The sequence below is a fragment of the Caloenas nicobarica genome, chromosome 1 (assembly GCF_036013445.1).
Source record: "Caloenas nicobarica isolate bCalNic1 chromosome 1, bCalNic1.hap1, whole genome shotgun sequence".
Classification (NCBI taxonomy): Eukaryota; Metazoa; Chordata; class Aves; order Columbiformes; family Columbidae; genus Caloenas; species Caloenas nicobarica.
Genome location: NC_088245.1, coordinates 65,298,744 through 65,325,162, shown reverse-complemented (window position 1 = coordinate 65,325,162; position 26,419 = coordinate 65,298,744). Strand labels below are relative to the sequence as shown.

At 36.2% G+C, this 26,419-nt stretch overlaps 1 protein-coding gene across 2 annotated transcripts; it reads left to right on the top strand.

Annotated features, from left to right (window-relative positions):
• The first annotated feature begins 159 nt into the window (after nt 1-159).
• Nucleotides 160-25,587, top strand: NUP37 (nucleoporin 37). 2 transcript variants are annotated; one of them, XM_065652065.1, is made up of 10 exons: nt 160-215; nt 1,652-1,778; nt 4,122-4,246; nt 5,181-5,253; nt 10,568-10,662; nt 19,927-20,017; nt 22,529-22,710; nt 23,246-23,296; nt 23,698-23,791; nt 25,231-25,587. In XM_065652065.1, exons 2-10 carry the CDS (start codon nt 1,716-1,718, stop codon nt 25,342-25,344), a joined length of 888 nt encoding a protein of 295 aa, XP_065508137.1. In that variant the 5' UTR covers nt 160-215; nt 1,652-1,715; the 3' UTR covers nt 25,345-25,587. The 2 variants fall into 2 exon arrangements, with proteins under 2 accessions (XP_065508137.1, XP_065508126.1); XM_065652054.1 differs by having other exon boundaries at nt 1,652-1,871.
• Nucleotides 25,588-26,419: the final 832 nt, after the last annotated feature.

The window sequence follows — 26,419 nt, the reverse complement described above, 5'->3', positions numbered from 1 at the left end:
CCCCCAGCGGGGCTACCTGCGTGCCCGGGAGGGCAGAGCCGCCCGCACCGCGAAGTCGGTTGGAACTTGTCGCTGCCCTCACCGGCGGTTTAAATTTAAATCCTCCGCAGCGGCCCAATGAGAGCGGGGGAGCCGCTGCCCCGGAAGCACAGGGTTGCTGCTCCCGGGGTGGGAGGTGCCGCTGCTCACGCTCGCCGTTGGCGGGAGAGGTGCCGGTGGGTGATTTGGGGCCGCAGAGATGGCTGTGAAGCGGGGGGCTGGCGGGGGAGGGATGTCCCGGGGTGGGGAACTCGGAGGTTCGTCCGGTCAGACCCATGAGCCCGGGCCTTCGCCCTTTCCCGAGGCCCGGTAGCGCTGTGGGACATGCGGAGCCTCCGGCGGCCGCGCTCGGGAGCTCAAGCAGGGCCCTGAAGGGAAAAGGAGGGAGGACGAGGTCAGGGGGGAAGAAGGGCGGTCGCGGGCACCCACACGGCTCAGTTGCCCGAATTGTGTTTCCTAAAGGAAAAGGAAGCCAATGGCATTCTTGGTGTTGTCACTTAGAGCTGACCTGATCTAGGTGTTCCTGCTCTCACAGGGGGATTGGACTAGATGATCTTTCCAGGTCCCTTCCAGTCCCTAACATTCTGCGATTCTGTGGTGGCCTGGGTTTGTGGGAAGCCTTAAAGGAAAAAAACTACGGATAGGTGTAAAATTTCTATTTGGCCTTAGGAGCCTAGCTATACAAGTTATATGGCTAAAGTATTTATGTTAATGTGGTGTTTTGTAGTATTAACTAATAAATAAATTCTGCAACTACGGAGAGCCTCTTTGCGTCTCACTGATGCTTGTGTCAAACCTGGGTGGCTCCCAAGTGAAATATTCAGTCTTGGATGCTGAGACATTTAGACTGTTGACACAGCAAAATCTGTCAGAGGTCTGAGATTTAAAGCTCTTCTGTTTTTCCATTTGGCGCGTAATCAAAGGTCTAAATTCCCAAAAAGGCTTAAACTAGTGGCAAATCTGTACTGGGACTAAAAGGACCGATTCTGAAATCAGTTATGGATCTGGACCTCTTGTACTCATGCACAGCAACCCAATATTCTTGAAAATTGGTTGAATACAATAAAGTGCAAGTTCTTTAGTACACAGAGGTATAGGTGCTCTTTCTACGGTTGGGGTGGCTTAAGTTATGAAACCATCTTTAAATATTGTGCGTGACAGTATTCTCATTTAGAGTTTTGCAGCCTTGATTAACTGTGCTTTTTGTTAGACACATACAGTCTTTAAAGAGTACACAAGTAAAGAGAATTTGAAAGTAGTAAAGTATCATTTCTTGTCATTTGGTTGAAAATTTAAAAATTCCGTATGTGACTTTTTTGGTGTGTACAGTTACTTAATTTATTGTCTTGGTGTTGGGTTGCCAACTGTAGCACAGAATCTGCAGTTATTGATGAAGCCTGTGGAGACAGTTTTGAATATATGTTAGTTAGATTAGTTAATCTTCTGATTGATGAAGCTACATGCTACATCTAAAAATAATGAGCTTAAGTGCAGGGTTTGTGTTCTTAAATATGATGTTACAGGAAATTTTGCTTTGTTGTACTGCAAATACGTCTTAAATTTTTTCTTCATGCAAATGAGTAATGCATGCTTTTTAAAACTTTCTGTGTAGGAATGTAGATTTTTATCCTGGTGAAGACATCACTTCTATGATACCTTGACTTAGTCCACTGAAAATGAAGCAAGATTCTACTAGAAACACTGCTTACACTGTGGATTGTGAAGATTATGTACATGTGGTAAAATTCAATCCATTTGATAGCGGAGATGCATGTTCCCTCATTGCATATGGTGGCAATAATTATGTAGTTGTTGGGACGTGCAAATTTCAGGTTCGTTTGTGTTATTGTTGATTTTATTAGTTTTCCTGAAACTTACTTTTCCAGCACCTCTACTGCACAAAGACCCTGGTCTCTTTCCTGTTTCCTTCCCTCCTCACCTAAGCAAGGGAGGGTTTTGCTTGTTTATTACATTAACAAGTCTGAGATATTTGTTCTTAAAGAAAATACATACGTAAGTATCTGTATAAAATACATATTGGTATAAATTACTATCCTGCTGGTATAAAGTTCATTTTGAATAGAGTCATAGAATAGTTTGGGTTAGAAAGGACCTTAGAGATCATCTAGTTCCAACATTGCTGCCATGGGCGGGGACACCTTCCACTAGACCAGGTTGCTCGAAGCCCCATCCAACCTGACCTGGGAACACTTCCAGGGATGGGGCATTCACAGCTTTTCCAGGCAGCCTGTTCCAGTGTCTCACCACCCTCACAGTAAAGAATTTCTTCCTAATATCTAATTTAAAGCCACTGTCTTTTCGTTTACACCTGTTACCTCTCGTGCTGTCACTGTACTCCATGAATAGACTGCAGACAAAACAGCAGTGCTCTGCCAGAAAGGTAATCCTGTTTTAGTATCTTTTGCTAATGTTGGTGGCTGCTATCTGAGAACTCCAGTGCACAACTTTGGAAATATATGACTTAATATTTACTGTACATTGTTCTTTATCATCACAGGGTAATTGGCTCCTTTTTTTGCTCAGTTATATTTTGTTCATATTTTGTACATTCATTATCTAGATTAAATTATCTTCTAAATCTTTCAGCTAGCCTGCAAAACAACAGAGATTACAACTGCTTTCAACTTTACAGCTAAACTATCTGTGCTAATTTCATAGATATTTCTTTTAAGGAAGGACTGTATAAATAGTTACATAATATTGTTTTTGCTTTCCCAATCGTTTTATGGGATCTCTCTCACAGACTGTTAGAAACAATAAAATATGTTTTCTTACCTTGCAATATTGTAGAGTAACTCTATTATGAAAGTTTTTAAAATGTAAAATACTGTCTGCTCTATATTTTTATACTGTATAAAATTTTTTATTAGCTTTTATTTTGCTTGGATGCTTAAAAACCAACAGGATACAACTGTCATCTTTCTAATCTATTCTAAGCTTTTTTCCTTAACTCACTTCTCCATGATACAGTATTATTTTTGTACTTTATCTAATATGAATAACAGCATAACTGGTCTTATTATTATTCCCCAGGGTATTACTGTTGGAAATTTTTTGAAAAGCACCTAGCACTAACCACAAAAACCATTGTCATCTCTGTTGCCCTCTATCTTGTTTCTGGTGTAGACCTTGAAATGAAACTAATGAAAATTCTAATCACTGCTACAAGGTAGTTTTTCTATAATTTAATTATCCTGCCTTCCACATGTGGAGTCATTGAGTATTTCAGAGTAGGGGAAGAAACTGCTAATCTTCCTCCTTGCTTACAGAAGTATTAAAAAAACTAGTTTCTTCCTAGCCTCTACATTATGCAGAGGCCATGCACAAAGGTTCTTCACCTTAAAACAGAATCGTGACATAAAGAAAATTTTGTAGATATATCCTTTGAGGTGCTCCATTAAATGTTTTGAAAACTTTAAAAAAGTTTTTTAGAGGTCAACTAATTGACTAAGACCACAACCCCAGCTCTCGGTTTATCTTTCCCACCATCCAGTGTGCTCACCAGTGGGAAGAATAGACCAGTTAGTAATTTTGGTCATCTTTAGAGGATGGAGGATACCCCTCTAGCTCCTGCTGATTGAAGAATGTTGTTCTGGAAGTGCTAGCATTTTTCCATAGTGTAAAAACAACTCGGAGAAAAGATAGCTTAAATGACATGCCTGCTTTTGTTCCCATTGTTTCATGAGATTGCAGTGTGTACTTACTTACCATGCTGTTGTAAGTGGGTTTACTTATATCCGGGAATATATTACTTGTACAAAGAATGGGCTCAGCATCTTTGTATCTCGGTTTTGATTTTTGTGCTTTGCATCTCGGTTTTGATTTTTGTGCTTTGCATTGGCTTCTGGCTCGAAACTGCAATCATTTCATCTATTTTTAAGTACTTATATATTTCAAGTTAATACTTGCTTTGTGTTCCAGGTTTTCACTTTGAGGGTGTTACAGTCTAAAAAGATCCCACATACATGTAATTTTAGAAGCTTTTCAATTTCTTATCAATCAGAATTGTTAGAAGTCATCAAGATAATGTTCTGGATTAGCTAACTACAGTATTTCTACAGGAGGAGGATGCGGAAGTAGAAGGTATACAATATAAGACACTAAGAACATTTCATCATGGAATCAGAGTTGATGCCATAGCGTGGAGTCCAGAAACTAGACTTGATGCTTTACCTCCCCAAATAAGGTATTTATAATAAATGAGTACAATGAATCCTTGTAGCTTATCTGTTTCCCCCAATTCCTTAATATTGGGCTAAGTTTAAAGCTTATGGATGGAAATCACTGGTGAATTTCGGAACATTTCAGTAGTACAACATTTCATTCTTACAGTATATTTTGTTGTTGTACTACTTGTGGCCCTTGCCCCTCCCACCAGTGAACTAGCAGTAACTATTTTTTTTCCTTATTCATTATTTTAATGGACCTAAAATATAGTTAATTCTTTCTTTGTACATCTGTGAAGAATTTTACTAAGGATAAGACTGTTGTAATGGCCTGCTTTATAAAGCTATTTGTAATGGTCTGCATAGTATGGGCTGTGTTTAGGAGTAGGTCAGATCATATTCGTGCAACCCATTGAGGTTTAAATCTAGAAAGATAGTTACCTATTAAATATGCACTTAAGAATTAAAATGTTCTCAATAGGTTGTAAGCCTCTTCAAACTTATGATGATTGCTTAGTGCTGCATTTTTATACAGTCTTTTGTTTAATATGTATTAGAAATTGCTTTATGAATTTATGTTTCAGTATTTTAGAACACTGATAATGAGGGTTCTTTTTTGTGGTCTACCACTTGAATTCTTCCAAGGGAAGTTTCAGTGGCAGTTTTGAGAGATATTTCAGGGAATTGAGAGGTGATTCAGATTTAGCTTTGTAAAATATTTTGTGTTTCTTTCCATGAAAAAGTGTTCTCAGAAGTTAAAACACACTATTTTATAGATAAGTTCCAATTATAATTGTGCTTGTTGCCAAAGCAGAAAAGATAGAAGCTTTTGATTTTTTTTTTTTCAAAATCTGAATTTTCCTTCACATGTCACTTTGCAGGTTTAAGCTGAGGGGAAACTGTTAAAAAGTCAAATATTGTAGTATTAATCGAAAGGCTTTTCTTTGAGTGTAGGTTTTGCACTGCAGCTTCTGATAGGAAGTTAAGGCTATTTACTTCAGACCTGCAGGACAAGAATGAATTTAAGGTAAGGGTAACTAAGTTGACTTTTTAAAAAAAATTATTTAGTCTTTAGTGAAATCTATTCTTTAACTGCCCTTCTGCATCATTTTGCTTAATGTACTGCGAGACAGAACACTAAACTGCGACAGATCCTAAATCTGTCACCATTGTATTGTATATACCATTCTGTCTTTCAAGTGGGAATAACTGTAATTATCTGCTACATGATCTTTTGATTTAAAAATATTTATGTAACAATCTAACCAAATTGGAAAAGAGCAAGTAGAGACTTATGCATCATAAACAGAATATTCTACAGGTGAATTTCAAGTACCATGTTGGATATGTTCCTTTGTATAGAGACCTGTAAAATTTTATATGGTGTTGGTTATTGAACTCCTCTATAAGAAAAGCAAATTTAATAATTTCTCTTTCATGGAGAACTGGAAGGTGCAATTAAACTCTTTCAAACAGTAGAAAATTTAAAGAAAGAATACTGAATTTAGTACATAACTGCAGACAGGTACACTAAACATGCCCATAGGCTGTCACTTGTTTATTTCTAAGATAGAAACATAGGAAATGTTTACTTCAAAGCAAATGTCTACTTCAAATACAATTTCACTTCACCTTCTTCCAGTAAAGATGGTAGTGTTCTTGTTCAGTGATATAAAAGAAGCCAGGTATAAATGCTTTCATTGCTTTATAAGCTGATGTTTGGTTTTCTGGAGTTTGCTTTTGTTTGCAAGACATGTCAACTGCTATGTCATTTGGATACGTACATACATTTCAAAATTCTGCCTTTGAAACAATGTCCTAGTCCAAATAATAATATTAATTGGATATTTGTGCTAACCAGTTTGAATTTGTTTTGTTGAAGTCCTCATCCAAGAATAAGCAAGGCTAATTAGTACTAAAAAATCAGAGGAGAGTGTCCCTTCTGTTTTAGGGCTTTGGAATACGATAATGCCTCTTTTGATTAGTGTTGTGTATTGAGTATAAAGGAGAAAATAATGGACTTTCATTTGTGGTTTGGTAGTTTGTGTTAGTAAGACAATGGTATTTGTCATACAGAAACTAAGTGAATCACAGATGTCACTTATGTGGCCATACTGATAATGGAATGGATAAAGGCATGGCATAAGAAGTAAAGATGGCTGTTACTGAAAAATAGAATGTCTTTTCTTTAAAGAAAATAATTCTGTTACTTCATACATGCACACACCCTTAATTTCCTTCTTTCATGTTTGGTCATCTCAAATGGCTTTGTCACCTAGGCAGTGGGATAACTGACAGTTACAATCAACTTGGGTGACGCTTCTGACACAGTATTTCTAAAAGTTCTTAATTCTCTTTGCTTGTGAGTTGATGTCTGTCATTCCTTATTAAAGGTATCTATTTATATGATACCTGACAGTTTGATGATATTGAAGACAACAGGACCTTCTAGCAAAAGGACCTTCTTAGCAAAAGAACCTTCTAAACCTTCCAGAATTGACTTCATGTCTACAGCAGGTTTCAGACTCTCCACATTGATGTGGGATACAGCCCAGGCTTAACACTAGGAACTATCAATGGGATCTGCCACTTTGCTCATTAGGAACTAATTGCTTCCAGAGAAATAATCAGTTTTATAACCTCACACAAACGCACCTTGGATAATTCATGAGCTTAAACTTTTAACATACAAGTTCAAATAAGCAAGTTTATTCTAATGAAAGGATTCTAGTAAGCTGTTTATTACTGAATTAGAATGCGATAATAACACACTTTAAAAATAACAATGATTTTGAATATACCAAATAAGATTATTGTTTTCTAGCTTATTATCAATGCATGATCTGTATTACAACCAGAGAAGCAAAGGGGGCAACTCAGTAGCACGGTCTGCTAAATGCTGTTTTCTCAGAACATAATTTCTCTGATGGGTTATTATTTTCCCAGTTCTGACAAGATTTTTTTCTGGTATCTGACCAACACAAATGAGACTTTAAAACATGCACTTCTAATTCAGGGGAATTTGTTACACAGTAGCTTTGACTGGATGCCTAGAAATAAATTTGAAATGCCACATTTACATTTCCATTAAGATAGCAATTATTTTTCATACAAAAAGTTCACTGGAGAACTGATTCATCTGCCCTTAGGACTTCTTTCTACACAGAATGCTCTGACTTGAAGTTATAAACTTCTGCCGCAAAAGCGTGTTCATAGCATAACACATCAAAATTATTTCATTATGATAGGTAGTGAGTATTAGAGACCACAGAGCATTAATACAACACATGTTGCACATTAGAATGTGGTATTTAGGCTGAACAGCCACGGCTCTAAGTATTAGAAGTATAGAAGGTATTTTGCTCCAGAAGGAAATAAGCAATTACAATATCTGAATTATTCAACATCAGTTGATATGAATAAGCTCCTCCAGTGTCTAATGAAGACAGAAGGATCATAGAATTTGATTTTTGTCAGCTGAGGAAATTGTGGATGCTTCTTCATTTTTGGCACTGCAGAAGACTAAAGATTGCTTGGTGCTTATGTAATGCAAACGAGAAGTGTTGCCTTGAATTTACCAGTTTCTTATACCTGGATGATCATTGTACTGTATACTTCTTTTAAAGAAAAAAATAATCTGATTTAAAGTATTTGCAAAATCCTAAATGTTCACAAGTACTCGGAGAGCTATGCTGAGCTGGCTTTCAATAAAGTTTGATACAGTGATTTCTTAGTAACAGTCAATTGATACCTCAGAAAAGCTATTTCATAAACTTCAGGTTGAACTCACAAAGAACACATGGAAGACTTCGACCCGTTGTACAGCTCGCACTTTACACACTTTACACATGAGATTTCCAAGAGAGGTACAAAATGTGCAAACAAAGCTGAAGGAATTATGTGATTACAGTTAAAATGTAATCTCTGAACATTTTGTCTTTTATAGTAAACAATTAGGATGTGTTACTTCTGGAGGGGTAGATGGAGTAACTTAGTCTGTTTTCCCAGTGGAAAAACTGTCTTGATGTAATTATCAGCAAGGAACTTGAAGCATACTGAGTTTTCCATTACTTTGTCAACACAACTAATCCAAAATTTATGGGTTGGATCAAATCCAGAACACCAAACAAAAGGTAAAATATGACTGATGGATCTTCGTGAAATATTTTTCTTCTTTGGAGCTTTTCATTTGGAAACAAATTGTGGTTTCCTTCTCCTGCTTCAAATTTTCTTTAATAAAAAGCATATTTCATCAGAACTGTGGAAGTAAAATGAGGCAGGATATTTGAATTCAGAATGCTGAAAATTTTCAAAAGGCTTGGCATTCCTGTCTAAATAGTTTACCATCATCTTAGGATATCGACTAGGTTTCAATAAAATTATGAGCTATTGGAAAAAAATAAGTTGGCTGCTGAAAATGTTTCTGTATTGAATTGATGAGGCATTCGTAAAAGTTTTAGAGAGGGGATTTAAGTTATTGTGCATGCTTGAGAATTGGGTTGTTGGTTTGTTTTTTTTTTTTTTAATTGGCTCTGCATTTGTTCCTCGGAATAGCTACACTTAGAGAAGAGATAGTGTGTTTTCCTTTCAGAAAATATGGAACTGGTTGTTTTCATTCAACCTTGTTTTCCTCTGCAATCTCTCCGTGTCATGCTGTTATACAGAGGATATTTTTGTCTCCTTTTATGATACCTTGCTGGGCAAAGCAAGAGCAGCTATGCCTTGAAACTTAATCAGTGGGACTGAAGAGGATGGAACAGTAACAGATACATCATCTACACGCGGACATTTGCCCGACTTAAAATTTTAAGGGAGATTTCTGTCAAAAAGAACATAGATGTAGTTAATGAGAGAAAATACATTTAAATCCTCAGATGGAACAAACTGATATCTTAACTAGCTACAGATTTTCTAGTGAGATCAGAAATGATTTATTCATACCGAGCCACCATGTAAATGAATTTGAATGTACTTTAAACTTTGACTGGACCCTAAAGGAGATGAGTTCTACATGCTTGCTTAATACTAAATGTGTTTTAAGTTCTTTCACTTAAGTTTTCGAGGCTATTTTAAACCTCAAAAGATTACTGGTGTCTGTAGATAAGTGCAAAACACTTAATAAAATTGAGGAAGAAAAAAAGTGTCTTGATATTATGGCCAAAATAACTGAAAAGCCTTTGAAATAATATTTAACTTTTTAATTTTTACTAAAACTGGGATTTCGCTTTAATTCGGAAAAGCTATGCGAAGTTGGTTTGTGCTATAAATTATTCCCAATACTTTGAAATGAAAAGGTCATGACTGAGAAGCTTCAGGTGGGAACAATGACACAGTAACAAGGTTCCATTTGAAATCACGTCATCCTTTCTAAAACAACTATGTTTGCTTTTGAGTGACAGTTGACATGTACATTCACCCCATGAATGCTCATATCCCATTATTTGAGAATGGATGATCTATTAATTCATGGTAAAAGAAGAGCATGCACTGTACCCGATTTTATATGCTGTTGTGCTGAAGAGGAAAGAAAGCAGAGAGCTCAAAGCACTTTCTCTGTTCTTCTGAAATGCTTAATAGAAATTGTGCTTAATTGCTAAGGTGTTGTATGGCTTGCCTGGTTTTGCTTGTGCTGTTGTTCCTCATTTTTGGTTTTCTTAAAGTCTTCAGCGTGCATTGTCTTCTGTTTCATCTCCTTTCACTGTGAGTTTTTTCACTGTTGTGTTTTTTTTTTTCTGAAGGTAGCCTTTTGGTCTGCCATCCTTAGTGAATGTATCCTCTTGGGCAATTTGTGTGCTGACTGCTTGGAAAATGGGCATATAGTGGACATATGGCTGGTTTATTGTTCCTTCAGGAAACAAAACTGTTGCTGCTTGCAGGAACCCCTAGTAAAAGCTACTGTTCAGAGAAAAGATTTACATAGCAGTAATCTGAGTTCTTTAAGATAGGTAGATCACGCATACATTCACTTGCTGCTCATTCTCCTCTTTCTTTCTGAGATTTATTATTTTCTACCTTCAAAATTCAGTGGTTAAAAGGGAGATAAAAAGTTCTGGTGCAATTCACTGATCTCTGTCAAGCAATGGCATCAAGCTGACCTCTGTGGTAACTACAAGGAATAATGGGGGGGGTCTTTTCTCCTGTGCTGTGAATCTACACAGAAATTATTAATAGATATTTTAAAGAACTCCAGTTACTAATAAATATTTTTTTACCTTCCATGTAGAGTGAGAGCTTTGTCTTAACACTCATACATCTTCCTTTTAGTGGGTTTATTAAATCAATTGTGAACTGATGGAACAATCAGCTCTAAGGTAAAAGTATTTCTTTTTTCTGGTTGACAGACATTTGATGGCCACTCAGATTATATTAATGATCTGGTGTTTGCTCCCAAAGATGGTCAAGAAGTTGCAAGTGTTAGTGATGATCACACCTGCAGGTATGCATTTTGTTCAAAACATTATTGAAATAGTAATGTTTGGCTTTTTCTGTTTATGTATTCTTTATATGCTTGCTTAAATAAATAAGCCTTTATTAGTTTCTTTTTAGTGGACCTTCATAGCCCGCTAACAAGACTAGTCCACCAACAAGGCAACAAGTGGACTCGTCTTGTTAACTGGGTTGTGGACTGACTTTTTGTTGTGACTTATGGGTTGTGGTTTTTTTTTTTTTTTTCAAATATTTTGAACTAAGTAGATACAATGTGAAGAAAGCTGTTCTCTCTTGGAATTACGTACACTACAACTTCCCCTGCTGGGACAGGAATAAAAGGCATGAGAACAGGAGAGAGAAGACATGCATAGCTCAGCACTGAACTGTACATACCCTCCATCCATTCTGTCATCAGATGAGTCAAGTTTAAAACCAGTATATAGATACGTGAACTTGTCCACTTACTCAAATGTATTAGCCTTGCTAGGGGGTGGGATTACATAGCCTAAGGACAATACCATACTAATACAGTCATACTGGCAGCTCATAATACCATTACTGTAGCTGTTTCAAACCCATGTGTTTAGTTATTTGTAGCTGGAAGTAAAGGGGAAACATGGTTAAATATGTTGAAAAACACTGGTTCACGTTTTGTAATACAGGAGTTTTTCCTTGTCAAAAGGTCCCCATCCTCCTCTTCTAGTAGTGCACATGAATCTATAAAGCTGCTATTCTTATTCCTCCAATGCAGCTCACAGTTGGAGAGATCAGGAGGGCAGCTATGTAGGCTTTGCAGATTATTAAAGTAGCAGCAAGAGACTTGGGAAAGTCTCTTAGTAATAGCTGTGATAATTCAAAACTTGTCTCAATTAAGGAACTGTTTGTGTTTTTTCTCTGATTACATAAATTATATATTTGCTCTTGGAAGTTACCACCATATCAATTCTTACATAAATGTAGTAATCAGGAGAAAAAAAAACAAAACAAGACAAAAACAACAACTTATTTTTCACTTAAGCCATCTTCTACCTGCTACGAGAGAAGAGAATAGCTCTTACAAAATCTCATACACAGAGTAATAATTCTAAAGGTTAGATCATCGATTCGTACAAATCACAGTTGAGTACCTTTAGTTGGTCTACTCTCTCGTACATAAATGGAAAATCTAAGAGGCCTATGATTTTAATACCCCTGGAGAATTCAGAAATACTCCTTTGATGAGCAGGCAGATTTTTCATAGATGCCCTATCCATATTCCCAATAAAATCATTAGGAATGAATAGTGGAAATATATGACTTACTCATAGCTCGTTTTGATTTATTTCCTATCCTTGATTTCTTCATTAAATGTAAACTAATATTGGACTTACTCAGCAAAGAGCTGTTTGAATGTGTGGCCTTTTTTGTTTATTTTATGAAATGCTCAGTGTTTCTGGGATGCAAGAGAATTCTTTTAAAATCAGTAGTCTAACTGATACTAAATTAAAAGGAAATAAAAATGATATAATTAAGGTATACTATCAGGATTTCAACTTAGTAACTCTGAAAGATATTTTATGCAGTAAACCATAAAGTCTTTGGTTAAAAGCCATGGGAAATAAGTAGGATTTTTTTTGGCTACTCGAGTTCTTATTTTTTCCATTCATGCATGTGGAGCATGAAGACTTTTTTTATTGAATTTAAAGGTTACCCTTTCAAAACTAATGGAAAATGCATTCCCCGGGACTTACTAAAATCATTCCTTACTTACTCTGTAATTTGTTTCAGCAGTAATGTAAGATGAGGAATAGTTTTTCTGTCTGTACTGCGTTTCTATCCTGAAATTGTTCTCAGAATACATCATCTGTTAATACCTTTAGAATAAAGTTCTAGAACAATTAGTACAAGAACATGAAGTTTTGAGTATTTGGGTGTTCTGTTAGAGTTGCACTTCAAAAATCTCAATAATACCTTAATACAAGGCCTCAGTGTGTACAGAATATATACAAACAGATGTAGATTTTCTCACGTTTTCACTCAGTAGTAAGTTTAGCAGAGATCTCTAATGCACCCAAATTTTCAGGTTTCGTGCAAGAAGCTGCTGCAAAAGTGATATCTCAGAGCTGAGTTCAGTCATTGTGGTTGGAAGACAGAGAGTGTAAGTCAGATACTGGTTGGAGAGGCTATGGTGGTATATTCAGTGTTCTTACCTTTAAATTACTACTGTGTCATTCAGGAATTCTTGTTTCTTGCAGTCTTTGTTGGCCTTGTTGTTCTCAAAACACAAGACGACTTCAGAGCTGTGAAGGAGAATTGAATTAAAAATACTCTTGCATAAAAATTATTGCAGTAGCCATCTATGTTATGTAGTTGTGAAAGTGTTGCATGCAGTCATAGACAAATGAAGAGGTGTTGCTATGTAAATATGCTGTACACTTTAATACTCTTGTGTTTCTCTGCACTGAGAATGTCAAAACTAGTATAACCTTAAAAAGAATGGCTTTTCTGAAAGAAGACACCTTGGGAAGAGTCTTAAAACCCAACACGTTGCAGTTACTCACAACTGTATTTATATTAAAGATCAAAATTCATGTAGCTAAAATTGCAGTTGCAAAGTTGATTAAAAAATTCAAATCCTGGGTCCTAAGTATTGTATATTACCTCCTTCATCTTGTCCTAAGGATGGCTATGTTACAAGATGGATGAAGCTGTTCACAAGCATATAGGTAATTTGTATCTTTGGCTGGATATTGTAATTTTCAAATCGTGCTTATTTTATATGATAATGTATAGTAAAATAATATTGATGAACTTGCAGGATGGTTTCCTATGTTTAACTTTTTTATGCATTTCATAATTGCTTTACTCTTTCATAAAAAATAGAAAATAAAATTATTTTTAAAGTTTGATTGCAAAATCTAAAGAAAATGGTAAAAGACTGGTGGAGGAAACAGCTAAAATAACTATTGTTATATTAAACAAAAATTTGAATCCGTTTTTTTCTTTATAAGTCATATGTGTTAACATACTGAGTACAATTGAAGTAAAAATAAATAAAAGTAAATATCTTGTGTGTGCATTAAAAATAATCAAATTTAGGGTATTCATACATTTCTGCTAAAAGCCTAACTTGGTCATTGCAGAAAAGCAAATTACCTCTTGGATTTAATCTGTTTTCCTTCAAATCCAGTTGTTTTTTCTTCAGGATCTACCTTCCATATGTCAGTTTCAAAATTCTGTGTAATGTCTATGTGTAATTAAAGTAGTTTGCTTATCTGTTTCTTGGTAGCATAAGAGCCTGTTTAAGAAATAAGAAAAAATTATGAGAGCTTTAAGTAATATTTAATTCCCTAACATTATAAGCATTATACACTTCTTTGAACATTCACGTTATGCGAAGGAACATATGTGTCCCGCTTCGCTAATGAGAACTGAGTAACTCCCTCTGCACCACTCTTAAGAAAAAAAAATATATATATATATTGCTGGCTTTTTCGCTGTGATTTGGAAACACCATACAGGAGGCTGGAGGGATTCAGATGTACAAATCATTTTGGTTTGATAATTAATGAAGCCTCTGCAAAAATAACATAGGAAATGTTTGAAAAACAGCATGAGCTTAACAGACAGCCCTCCACTGTTGGTAGTTTTTGACACTATCTGATGTTTCTTGAAGTATTTCATGCAAAATACCATCCTGGTAAAAACCACTAGTCTCATATGCGTGCTAAAAATTAACCTGTGACTGTTAAAAGGTTAATTCAGTCGGGCTGATAACCACCTGATACTCCATCCTCACATTGAACTGAAAGATCACTGACAGTGTGAGGCCCTTAATCATGGCAGTCTGGCAATTTCTTATGGTCATCAGGTGCTGGATTGGCTTGTATTTTAAAAGGATGGAAATGACTCATCCATCTCTCTCCTTCCCTCTCTCTTTTTCATTATTCCTTAAACTATATCATCTTCCTCTGTTTTGAGTGTGTAATACAAAAGAACGTACAGCTGACTCATCTTTTACTTGATCTGTGAATGTACTTGCTATTTGATTCCTTTCTGAGTTCTATTTGGTTACGTATGCTATGGTGCCTGTTGCTTCCTAGAGAAGGACTTTGTGTATGTTACTTCCTTTGTTTTGTCAGTCACTTGTCAAGTTCAGCCTTCTCTGTTGCACATATCACAAATGCCAGTCCATCAAAAGGTTCCTTTCACTCCCTGGACATTTGATATCACTGGAAACTAAATTAACTAGAGTCTTAAAACGTATTGTAGTGTTTAGTCTGGTTTTAGGGTTTTTTAATCTGTAGCGTATTTGTTTACATAGTACTCTTATATCTTGTGTAGGTTGTTTGCTAGACAATATAAAAGAAAGCCAATGCTAACTCTTGTTTGTTTGTTTTTTGTCTCGTGTTCTTTAATGTCTTGCTGGCACTCCTTGCACTTGAGTCTTACCTCGTTAATTCAGTAAATATCTCAGTTTTAGCTGTATTGAGAAGTTGCTATTCTCATTTTTTCCTGCCTCCAAAACTATATTTTATTTGTATCTTCCCATTCATAGTGCACTCAATTATGGATATTTGCCAGTTTTTTTAAAAAAGATATCTTATTTCATGTTCTGACTCCGTCCGTTCATTGTAATAGAATTCCTCCATGTTGCTTCATATAGGAAATGTCATAGCAAAATATTTGAAATTTCTGAGGTATGCTGATTACAGGTATAATTCTAGTTATGCATTATAATTGATGAAAATAAAGGATAGTCTAGGATTATTTTTAACAGTCTAGTCTTTGACTTCGCACACTTTTTGTAGGCATCCCTCTGTGTCCCCCTAAATGTAGTCTTACACAATTTCTGTCATACTTTACAGCCGCGTTGCAAGTATTAACCAACAATTTCTGTTGTACTTCATAATCACTATGCGAGTATTAACCAGGCTCCTGTTACAGGATCCAGTCAGCTTAAAAAAAAAATTTCTGAATCAAATGTTTGGAACATTATTTCAGTGTGGCCTTAAGTGTGGGTGAATAGGCCTTTAGTTAGGAAGTCTTCAAAATATGTGGATGAAATGGTAGCTATTTCCCCTGTGACGCATTATGACTTACAGTAAGGGTCACACAGTCCTACAACACAGGCTAATCTATGAATTGTTCTAAATAGAAATCATTGCATTAGATTTGTTTGTAGTTGGGTTTCTCAGTACCAGTCATCCAACCGAAGCATTTAGTTTTATGTCTCCATTGGAAACAATAAGCCAAAAACTCTAACAGCTAATTTTTCTTTGGTTGAAAGGATATGACTGAAGCTTCGCATTTTTGCAAAAATACTGCTTAGTCTCTGGCTTTGCTTTGGATAACTTTGAGTAGCTGAGTAGTAGTAGTAGTGTGTATTTCTTGGATTTATTTCTGAGTGTGCATGTTCTGAAGTGCATGGTAGCAAAGAACACTCAGTTGAGATGCTTGAGACAGTACATGTGCAGCTCCTCTCCTACCTCTACCAACATTGCAGGGGATAATCAGAATTACATCCCACAGTTACCAGTGAAAACCAGATCACTGCCTGCATATCCAAGTAGATATTACAAGAAGCTACTGGTCACATGGATTGTAATGCCAAAATCCAAAAGATTCTAATTACTAATTCTTTAATAACATTGACATTTCCTTTGACCACCAAAAGAAACTGGTGGACATGGGTGAGCTTTCTGAAAGAGTATTTACATGTTTACTCTATGAAAAGGCTTTTATTTCATGGATCAAAAATAACTGAAGGAAATGCTCTATGGGCACAAGTTTAGGAAGCTGTATGCACAGTGTAAGATGGCTGTGCCTGGTGGACTAGCGCTGGGCAGCACAGATGAATTTCCACTTTCTCCCCATGCAACCATTTTTGTGGCTTTTTTGGCACAGTGTGCTGGACAGGGAGTTCTGCTACCTCATTCTGCTACAGCCTCTTAGTTGGTCAGCGCATTACCTGATTTATAAAAACTTAAATTCTTTATTTTGTCAGTAAAATAAATTACTAGAAATTAATATTACACCTTTTCCTCTGAACAGCTAGAAGGGATTTCTACAGTTCCACTTCAGCCTTCTGTTCTTTCCTGTCCTACCTAGTATCCTCTTTGGATCTTTGATAACCCACCCCCCCTATGGAGTTGGCAGAAGACCTGAGTCAAGGCCAGTGTTGGTTGTATTTTCCACAGTGTTAACGAATCTTTTTCCTTTTCTGACATGTTGCTCTCCCCATGCCTTGTGCTCAGTGAGGAACTTCACTCTTCACCTTCATTGTGTGATCCTGTAACAGGAATCTCTCCTTTCTCTGTAGCCTTCTAGGCTTTTCAGGGTTGACAGGATTTTCCTCATATGTGGAAGGGGTTAGATAATATTTAAAACAAAACAAAACAACATACACATACTGGGCATTTTTAAGAGTAGGTCAGACACTAATCAGTGAGTACAAGTAGAGTTGATCATGCTTTCTGGTTGGGAATGGTATCAGATGTCAAGGTTCATTCCAGCCCCCACGCCATTCACTAAAATTGTTGGAAAACTTATGGTGGAAGAACTACCTTTTTTACTTCCATCTTCAGGGGACTGGAGAAATACCTGAAGGTTGCAATATGGGGTTGCAAGTGATAGGTTTTATTCAGTTAGGATTTGGTTTTGCTCTCTAATTAGATTTATTCAAAATTCAGAAAGTTAGAATATAGACTAAGGATCATCTCCATTGCAACAATACAGCTTTTCAGACATTCTAATGAATACTTCGCCAACTTTAATAAAAGTCCATTGTGTGATAAAATTACTGCACATATATAGTATGTTATTATCCATATTCATGCATGAAACATAAAATAAAGTTCTTCCAGTGTAGTTTATCTTCATGCTTTGTGGTAACTGTAGTTGTTCATTTTGTTTGTTTAATCACAGGATGTGAATGTCAAGAGAAATGTACAAATATCTCAACAATTTTCTTTAATGGCATTTGCAACTATGTATTTTGTGTTAGTTTAAATTTTGTGAGCACTGTAGCATATAGTTTTTCTGTCCTAAGTTACTTAAAAAATAATGAATTTACTGAGCGGATTACTGATTATTTTGAGGCTTTCCACTATTCAAACTTTGACCCTTATACCAGCTGCAGTTATTCAAACTTTTCTCCTTGAAATTTGTTGTGGAAGCTTTTTAAATATTGAAAAAATTGGTATAAAATCATGGTCATATTAGTAAACTTTCAAGGGCTTTGAATGGGAGACAAAATGCTCAGTCATTTTAGACTGATTTATGTGATAGGAATGTGGACAAAACTAGAGGGTTTTATTAGCATCTGTAGCTGATTTGGTCATGATTACTGAGTAATTGAGTAACTGAAATTCAGTTTGGCTAAATTTTTAGTATTTGCACATTTTTTTTAGTCACAAAGAAATATTGAAAAGAGTTAATTGAACACATATGTAATTGTAAATTTCCATACCAGCATGGACTTGATGTGTTCAGACAAGGATCTATTTTTATATGTATTGCCTGTTTTTTTTTTCTTTTCAATACTGTGATACCATCTTTGTTATCAATAAAGAAGAAAATTTAAGAGGAGCATTTATCCTTTTTTCCCTCTCTCGTATATGGTTTGTTACTAACAATCTTACCATTCTTACAAAGTAAGAGATACAGCTTTGGCATTTTATAAATAACAAGAAAGCATAAATTTCTGTCTCCACACCTAGTAACCTCACTCACTTCAGGGAAGGAAACACGATGGCATGCTCCTTTGGCCAAAATGATTCACTGTCTTCTGTTATATCATAATTTTCTCCCCTGCACAGTAAATACACATGGAAAGTGTTGATTTGACTTGGACAAATCTACAAGGCAAAATTTTTGGCAGTAGAAGAAAGTATTGTATGTTTCGAAATTACCTAATCAAGTAGATATTTCATTTTTTAAGCAGTTGTCAGGTTTTTGTTTTGACTTTTTTAACTAAGGACACTGATCCTTCAAGATTAGAGACCCTGTGTTTTCCACTGGGAAAACAAATATTTGATCTGTTGTGGTTTGGCATAAGAAAACAACGTTGTTCATTAAATATATTTACTTTATTCCCATATATATTGTCTAGACTTATGATGTATTAAGAGTTTTTTGAAATCTCTTATATTTAAGGCTCTAAGCACCCTGGTGAGATATAAACCGAAAAAGTCTGGAGGAAGTCAGCAAAAATCCTCTAGAATAAACAATAATAGTACGTAGCCACTCATCTAACTCAAAAGACTGGGCAGAACACTACTTTAAAAATTGGCTGTTTCTAAGGTTTTGCTTGTAGGGAGGAAGGATATATGTGTATGTTTCAGTGTGAAAATGCATATAAACACCATGCAACCTTGTGGTTCAGACTGATGTTCACAACTCTGATGTCTTTGTTCTACAACTGAGCTACTGATTTTGTAGGAAAAGAGGCAGTTGAACAGTGCCTGTGAGGTAAAATAGTCTTGGTTTTGGTTTTGTTGCATTTTATAAATGAAGTAGCTTCATGGCTCGTTAACACTCTTATCAAATGCATCCAAAGAAAACTCACTCATCACCTAACCTAGTTTTGGTGTCTCAGCATACGCTTCGCAGTCAATCCATATTGACCAAATATTGATTTTTTCTTTTTTTTAAATGCTTGATATGTACTGTATGTGCTTCTAAAGGAAAAGATTGAAGTGGCACATGCAATTTATTATTTGAAAGCTTGCCAAGACCCTCTGTGGGTTAGTGTTATCTCTGCCATAGATCCTTTTGTTTGCCTTAGCTTCATTTTTAGTTTCTTGTATTTCCATTAGTCAATCTTGTCACACCAGGAAAAAATGGAAATTTTTATATTAGACAAACAAAATATGTTAGTACGTGGTCTTGTCCTTTACATGTTAATGTGGATGATTTAGGTTGCTGGTATCAGCTGACCTTCCTGCTTTGTATTGTCTCACTGTTGCTTACGGTATAGTACAAAGGCTATAGTGTCTTCTTATGAAGAAAGCGGGAATGTATCATCTCGATTTCACATCTAGACAACTAAATGTGTCAAATTATTTGGATATTGCCCTTTTAAACAGAGGCTCTGCCTAGTTTGTCAATGTTAAAATACATTATCTTCAGCACTGACCTCTTTTACTGACATCTTGAAGTGATAAAGCACAAATGTTATTTCATTTGGTCGCTTCCTTTATGTATGTATTGAGGCACTGAAAGTTAATGCATTTGCAGTCAAATGCTAATAAGTAGTTTAATACTTTGCCTTTTTTGTTTGTTTATTTAGGGTCTGGGATTTGGAAGGAAGTGAGAAGGCCCATTTTGTTTTGCGTTCTCCTGGAATGAGTGTTTGCTGGCATCCTGAGGAGGCTTTTAAGGTTGTGTTTTCCAGCTCTTTACTGTCACCACCTTTAAAATAACAGGAGGGTGGACTTATCTAATCTATGAATCTTTGATGCTGTAGAAAGATTGAAGTTTGGGGAGCTAGCGTACATTGTAACTGGATATTGGTTGGATCTGCTAATGCAAAGTCACTGTAAATGAATTCTCATTCTTGTAATTTACCCTCAGTCACTCACTTCTCCCATCAGAAATATTCCTTCTTGATTACATACATCAACTGTTGTTGATAACTATTCTGCGTATTGCATATTAACTTACAGTTGCCAGAGAAAAGTTCAAGTTTTTCTCAGTTGTGGTAACACGGTTCACCAATAACATTGACTCTTATACAGCATGCCAAGTTTTGAAAAGGATCCGTTTGAAGTTAGCAAGGGATTTTCTTGTTTTTGTTCTTGCTTGGAATATATGAAATCTGTGCTGAAAGATCAAAACAAATCAATAAACTGTGATTTTATACTTAGCTGTTTATTGTACTGGGGAGGATTAACCAGCTGATATATACCAAAATGTTCAGCTTCATTAATGGTCTAGTGCTTGCAGTTTTGGATTTATTATTCCTGTTGTGCCAGTCAATAACTGCCTTAAGCAGCTACAAATAGTTGTTCAGATTACCACAAAAACACACACTTAAAACAGAGAAAAGCAGTCAAATAAGGTACCAAAATATTTACGTAGCAATAGGGAAGAAGGATCTCTATTCTCACCACACTTTCCACCAATATCAATATCTAGTCCTTACTAAGAAAACTAGGAAAACTGTTGATTCAGGTGGTATCACAATTGAATGTGTTTGCTAGTCTTTGCTATTGGGCAACTTTGTTAGCAACAAAATTACTAGATTAACCCCAAAATATTGCAATATTACACCAGTCTCACGTATTAGCTTGTCTTTTCTTTGACCCTTATCAAAGAGTAGGCACAGTTTGGGATTAGTTTTTATTGTAAAGAAAAACCCCTTCAAAAAGCTAGTAACACCTGACAGACTGGTGGTTGCTGAACAGCTTATTGCAGGTCAAAATGCTTACTGCATCATGTCCTTTAGTTTGCAGAAGAGCATGTTTGGGTGACAACTCTTTTTCCAAACAAACTTCAATGTCATTGGAGTATTGTTTTTAATGCTTCTTTGCCTTCCTTATTTAATGTTTGTTATTATATGAGAACCATCATCTCCTCATAGAGAAAAGCTCTTTCATCATGTAATCAGAAGGCTCTTTCTACAATACCTAATAAACAACTACTTGAATATATTACTTCAATAGAAAAAGTTTAGATAAAATGTGTTGCAAACTGTTACAGGATGAAGGAAGAGATGGTATATAAATTCAGTAAGTGTGAATGCAAATTCTACAATTACACTGATCAATACTGTTGTTTCCTTGTACAGCACTATGTCTGTCAGCCAGTTCTTTGTAGTCAGAACAGGCACTTTTTAATTTTGAAAGAATAACTTTCTGCTTTACAATTCTAAAAGCACAGCGCACCTGTGGTTAAGAATTGGTGCTTCTAAGTGCCAAAATTACATACATAGATATCTAAAGATATATATAGATAAAATAATGTAACCACTATGTATAAAAATATGACAGTAGTATAGATTAAAGTGCTTTTCATATATTGGTAGAAGAGTGTTCAGGATGTTTTCTGGTACAAAATGAAAAATTGTACCTAGTTTTATGTTATTAATATTTGCTTAAAGGTATGCTGGGTTTGCTATAGAGTAGAATCACAGAGTCATAGAATTATTTGGTTTGGAAGGGACCTTTAAAGGTCGTTTAGTCCAACCTCCTGCAGTGAGCCCCCTTTAAGTACTGTAAGGCCACAATAAGGTCTCCCCAGAGCCTTCTCTTCTCCAGGCTGAACAACCCCAGCTCTCTCAGCCTGTCCTCACAGCAGAGCTGTTCCAGCCCTCTGATCATTTCTGTGGCTCCTCTGGCCTCTCTCCAACAGATCCATGTCTTTCCTGTGCTGAGGGCTCCAGAGCTGGACACAGGACCCAGGTGGGGTCTCAACAGAGCGGAGCAGAGGGGCAGAATCACCTCCCTCGACCTGCTGGTCATCTTTCTTTTGATGCAGCCCAAGATACGATTTGGCTTCTGGGCTGCAAGCACACATTGCCGGCTCATGTCCAGTTTTTCATCCAATAGTACCCCCAAGTCCTTCTCGGCAGAGCTGCTCTCAATCCCTTCATCCCCCAGCCTGTATTGATACCAGGGGTTGCCCTGACCCAGGTGCAGGACTTCGCACTTGGCCTTGTTGAACCGTATGAAGTTCGCATGGGCCCACTTCTCGAGCTTGTCCAGGTCCCTCTGGATGGCATCCTGGCCCTCAGACATGTCAACCGCAGCTTGATGTCATCTGTAAATTTGCTAAACGTGCACTTGATCCCACTGTCTAAGTCATTAATGAAGATATTAAACAGCTCTGATAAAAAAATTAAGATTCATTATATGCTAAATTTCCAATGTTCTATTAATTTCTCTTAACAGCTGATGGTAGCGGAGAAGAATGGAACAATACGATTCTATGATTTAATTACACAGCAGGCCATTCTCTCCCTAGAGAGTGAACAAACGCCGTTAATGTCAGCAGACTGGTGTTTAAGAAATACTCTTAAAATTGGAGCAGTTGCTGGAAGTGATTGGCTAATCTGGGATATCACTCGCTCCAGGTATTTTTATGCACATGAGATAGGTTTCTTTATTCTCTTCTTAAGCTGTAGATAAAGAGATGTGGCTACTTTGCTAATATAGCGCTTAAATGCACTGTGTATTGTATCATCTATGGAGTTAATAAATGAACATTCATCAGGAATTATTAAATCAATAAAGATAATTCTCTGGCATTCTTTGTTTCATCTTTATCTATCAGTATTTATCTGTTAGAAGTCACATTGTCTTTTTGTCCATTTGAGACAGCACCTCACTACTGTTTACCTCTCCCTGTAAGTTCTATGTGTTTGTTAAAATTTCATTCTTAGTCATAAACACATAATTATTGAGCCATAATAAACTGGATAACTATTTCAGTTTTACTACTTCAAGTTGAGATGTAAGCTGCAGGAATGCTCTTGTTTTCCCTCAGCTTCTTCAGAGGGAGTAGACAATGTGTCCCCTTCATTGTTTAAATGATAGATGCTTTTGGTACTTAGAGTTTGAGCTGTAGTTGTTTGCAGAACGGTTTTTTACCCTGAATGTCTGTTTTAGTTATCCACAGGAGAAGAGACCTGTCCATGTTGATCGAGCCAGGTTATTCAGGTATAAGCGTTGTCTGGATTCTGTGATTTTTGTCTATATAAATCTGTGTATATGCAAGCAGTTGTGAGTTTAGGGACCTGATTGTGTCTCACTTGAATAATTTTTAGGGGAACCTGGTCTATAAACTTTGTGAAATTTGTGAATGGCCCACGTGTAACATGTAACACATATAACATGTTACGTGTAACATTCCCATAATTTTTTTCTGTTTTACAGTGACACACATGTGGGGCTGTGGGTGGCGAATCATTTACAAGCCATTTCTCTGAATGTCTTTCTCTGATGTTAGTGGAATATCTGAGAGCTTCACGCAGTTAACCATAAGGGAGACAACTCCACTTTGTGTGCACTTCTGATAGTCCAATGGGGATATTTGAAAAATACATTAATTTTATTCTTAGGTGGTCCCGAGTGAATGAAAATCTGTTTGCAACCACTGGATATCCAGGGAAGACAACTACTCAACTGCTTGTTCATCATTTAGGACATCCCCAGGTAAATTTCTGAGTTCAGCTTATGACTGGAATTGCATCTGTTCTCTTCAAATCAGGCTTATAGTTAAAAGCTACAATTAAAAAATAGCTCAAACTCTAGAAATGCTGCTTGGTCTACGTATTTTATTTTGTTTTGTGTCTTCCATGCTAAAGAAAAAAAAAATCACACTTAACCTGCTGTTTTAAAAGCTGCTTGATCTATATGCTTTATTTTGGTTTGCCTTATCAGTGCTAAGGGGAAAAAAATATAACTTCTTATTTAATAAATTTTTCAGTATTTCTAATTCTAAAGAGGCTAAAAACAGCTGGTTGTGTATTTTACAGGCTTCAACTAGTTATATTTTAAATCATCAATGAAAGTATATCCAGAAACAATGAACCCCAAGCATAGGAAATATTTTGGTTTTGTTGGAGTTAGTATACATTTGTAATGCTTACAGTAAAAATATTACCTACAAACATACTAGTTGTGAGTATGCTTAAATAACAGGAAGTAATTTCATTAAAAAAGGTTTCTAAGTTTGAAAGTATGCCTTTAAAATAATAATAATGAAAATAGTTGAAACAGTTATCATGGAATATTTTGCTGTATCTTACTTAAATGTAGTAAGTAGCTACTGGAACTAAGTAGCAGATAATCTGTTTTTTCTGTTAGATTTCTGTTGTATTTTAACTGTACTAAAGGAGCACTAAATCCATGGTGTTTATTTGACTATGCATATTGGTATATGTGTGCCGTGGTTTGATTGCGGGGTGACAATAAAACCGTGGCAGATGTATTGTTAACCCTCTCTTCCTTCCCCCTTCAGCCCCTCCCTCTCCCCCCTCCTTACTAAGGACAGGCGATTGGGAGGGAAAGAAGGACAGAGAGAAGAGAGTTGGAAAAATTAAAAATGTTTTACTAATGCTACCAATAAAAATAGAGAAAATAATACAAAATATACAAAACCAATCTTGAAAGTCCCGGCAACTGCTCCGGCAGGTGTAGGGCCGGCACCCGAAGTCCTGGACTGGACTCTCCAGCCCACCGGAGCTGGATTCAGTCTGTCACTAGGCCTCAGTTCGCAGGGACAACTCACAAGGTCCTCTCCCAATGTCGGCCATAAGGAAAAGGGACGAGATCCTTGCGATCCCCCACTTTTATAAGAAGTATGACGTGAATGGGATGGAATATTTAGTTGGTCAATTTTTAGTTCACCTCCTGCTTGCACATCTCGCGAGATGCATCATCCATCCTTATCAATGACCTCGCATTCCATTGCTATGTCTACCAAAACATGTATCTAGCTGTCAGGAAAACTGCAGTTATTTAGATGGCTTTAGCTGACAGGGAAATTCACTACAAGAGAAACTGGTTTTTTTTAACAAAACCAGGACAATGTGGTATAGAAATCATTTATATGGTAAGTTGTATTGATATTTCTCTTTCTTTTTTTTAAGCCCATTCTTACTGGCACTGCAGCTGTAGGATCTGGTTTGACGTGGCACAGAACTCTTCCATTATGTGCAGTCGGAGGAGACCATAAAATTTTCTTCTGGGTAACTGAAATGTAAAATAAGCATTTGCCTTCAATATGGAACTTTACAGCATAATGTCTTTTTTCTGGTAAAGCAAAGGAACTTACTCTTTGTACTGGTATTTATTCACTTGGAGAACGTATGAAAGGAACAAGTAAAATACAAAACATTTGTGTTCGATTTTTACCTTGTGAATACAAGAGCTTTTGTAAAAGCGGTTATCATACATACGAATCTTGGTTACTCTCCTTAAAATAAAGTTTACACTTTTTAACATGATATTTGGTGTGAAATGAATTTTTTAAAGTTTTTGGTTGTGTTTTTTTTTTTTTTAATGAGATTTTGTGTCCAGCAATCTCAGTCTGGCAATCTTGCTCAGTTAACACAGCTCGAATACTTTGAAATTGTCCTGAGTACCTACAGAAAGAACACCTGTCTCTGTATTAACTTTCCCAACCATCACTATCTTATAAGAAAGAGATGCAATAATGTGCTGTCATAAAATGTTGTCTGTGAATCTATTTGCTGAATAAACTAGTTACCACTAACAGTGAAGAAACTAATGGTATAATCAGAATGATGATTTTAAGAAGTATTATTTCTCTTAAGATGACAGAGGGATTTACTTCAAGTATGCCAAACAGTGTGTGGGTTTTCTCTGTTTTCAGCCTTTTACTTGCAGCCTTTTACAGGAAAACCAAACACATTCTGCTTTCTAGAAGCATATTTTTCTTGCCTTTCTCATACAAGACCCAGAAATTAAGTAAGAGAGGAAAGACTAAAAGACAGATACAACTCCTGTCTTTAGTATCCTTTGCACATGCTTTTGCAAGTGAAGTGATATCAAGATGTTCAGCACCTTACAGCATTGTAGCCATCCTCATTAGCAGTAGTTAGATTTTAAAATATTCTTTTGTCTCTATTTATGCTGGACACATACAACCGATTCAGAATTAGGACAGCAAAAACTGAGATTACAGTCAGCTTATAAATATATGACCATATTTTAATTCTCATCATTTCTTATCCTTGAGAAATTTTGCTTTCCAATTGCCACCAAAATTTATCTAAAATATGAATATAAGGCTCTTCATAGATTAATCTATTTTCA

What these genes read in the sequence shown, in the direction of transcription:
- NUP37 (XM_065652054.1), top strand. Translation starts at nt 1,716, where the DNA reads ATGAAGCAAGATTCTACTAGAAACACTGCTTACACTGTGGATTGTGAA. An exon ending in TTGGGACGTGCAAATTTCAG is followed by an intron (nt 1,872 to 4,121) that starts GTTCGTTTGTGT and finishes GTATTTCTACAG; the next exon opens with GAGGAGGATGCGGAAGTAGA. An exon ending in ATCCTGAGGAGGCTTTTAAG is followed by an intron (nt 20,018 to 22,528) that starts GTTGTGTTTTCC and finishes TTCTCTTAACAG; the next exon opens with CTGATGGTAGCGGAGAAGAA.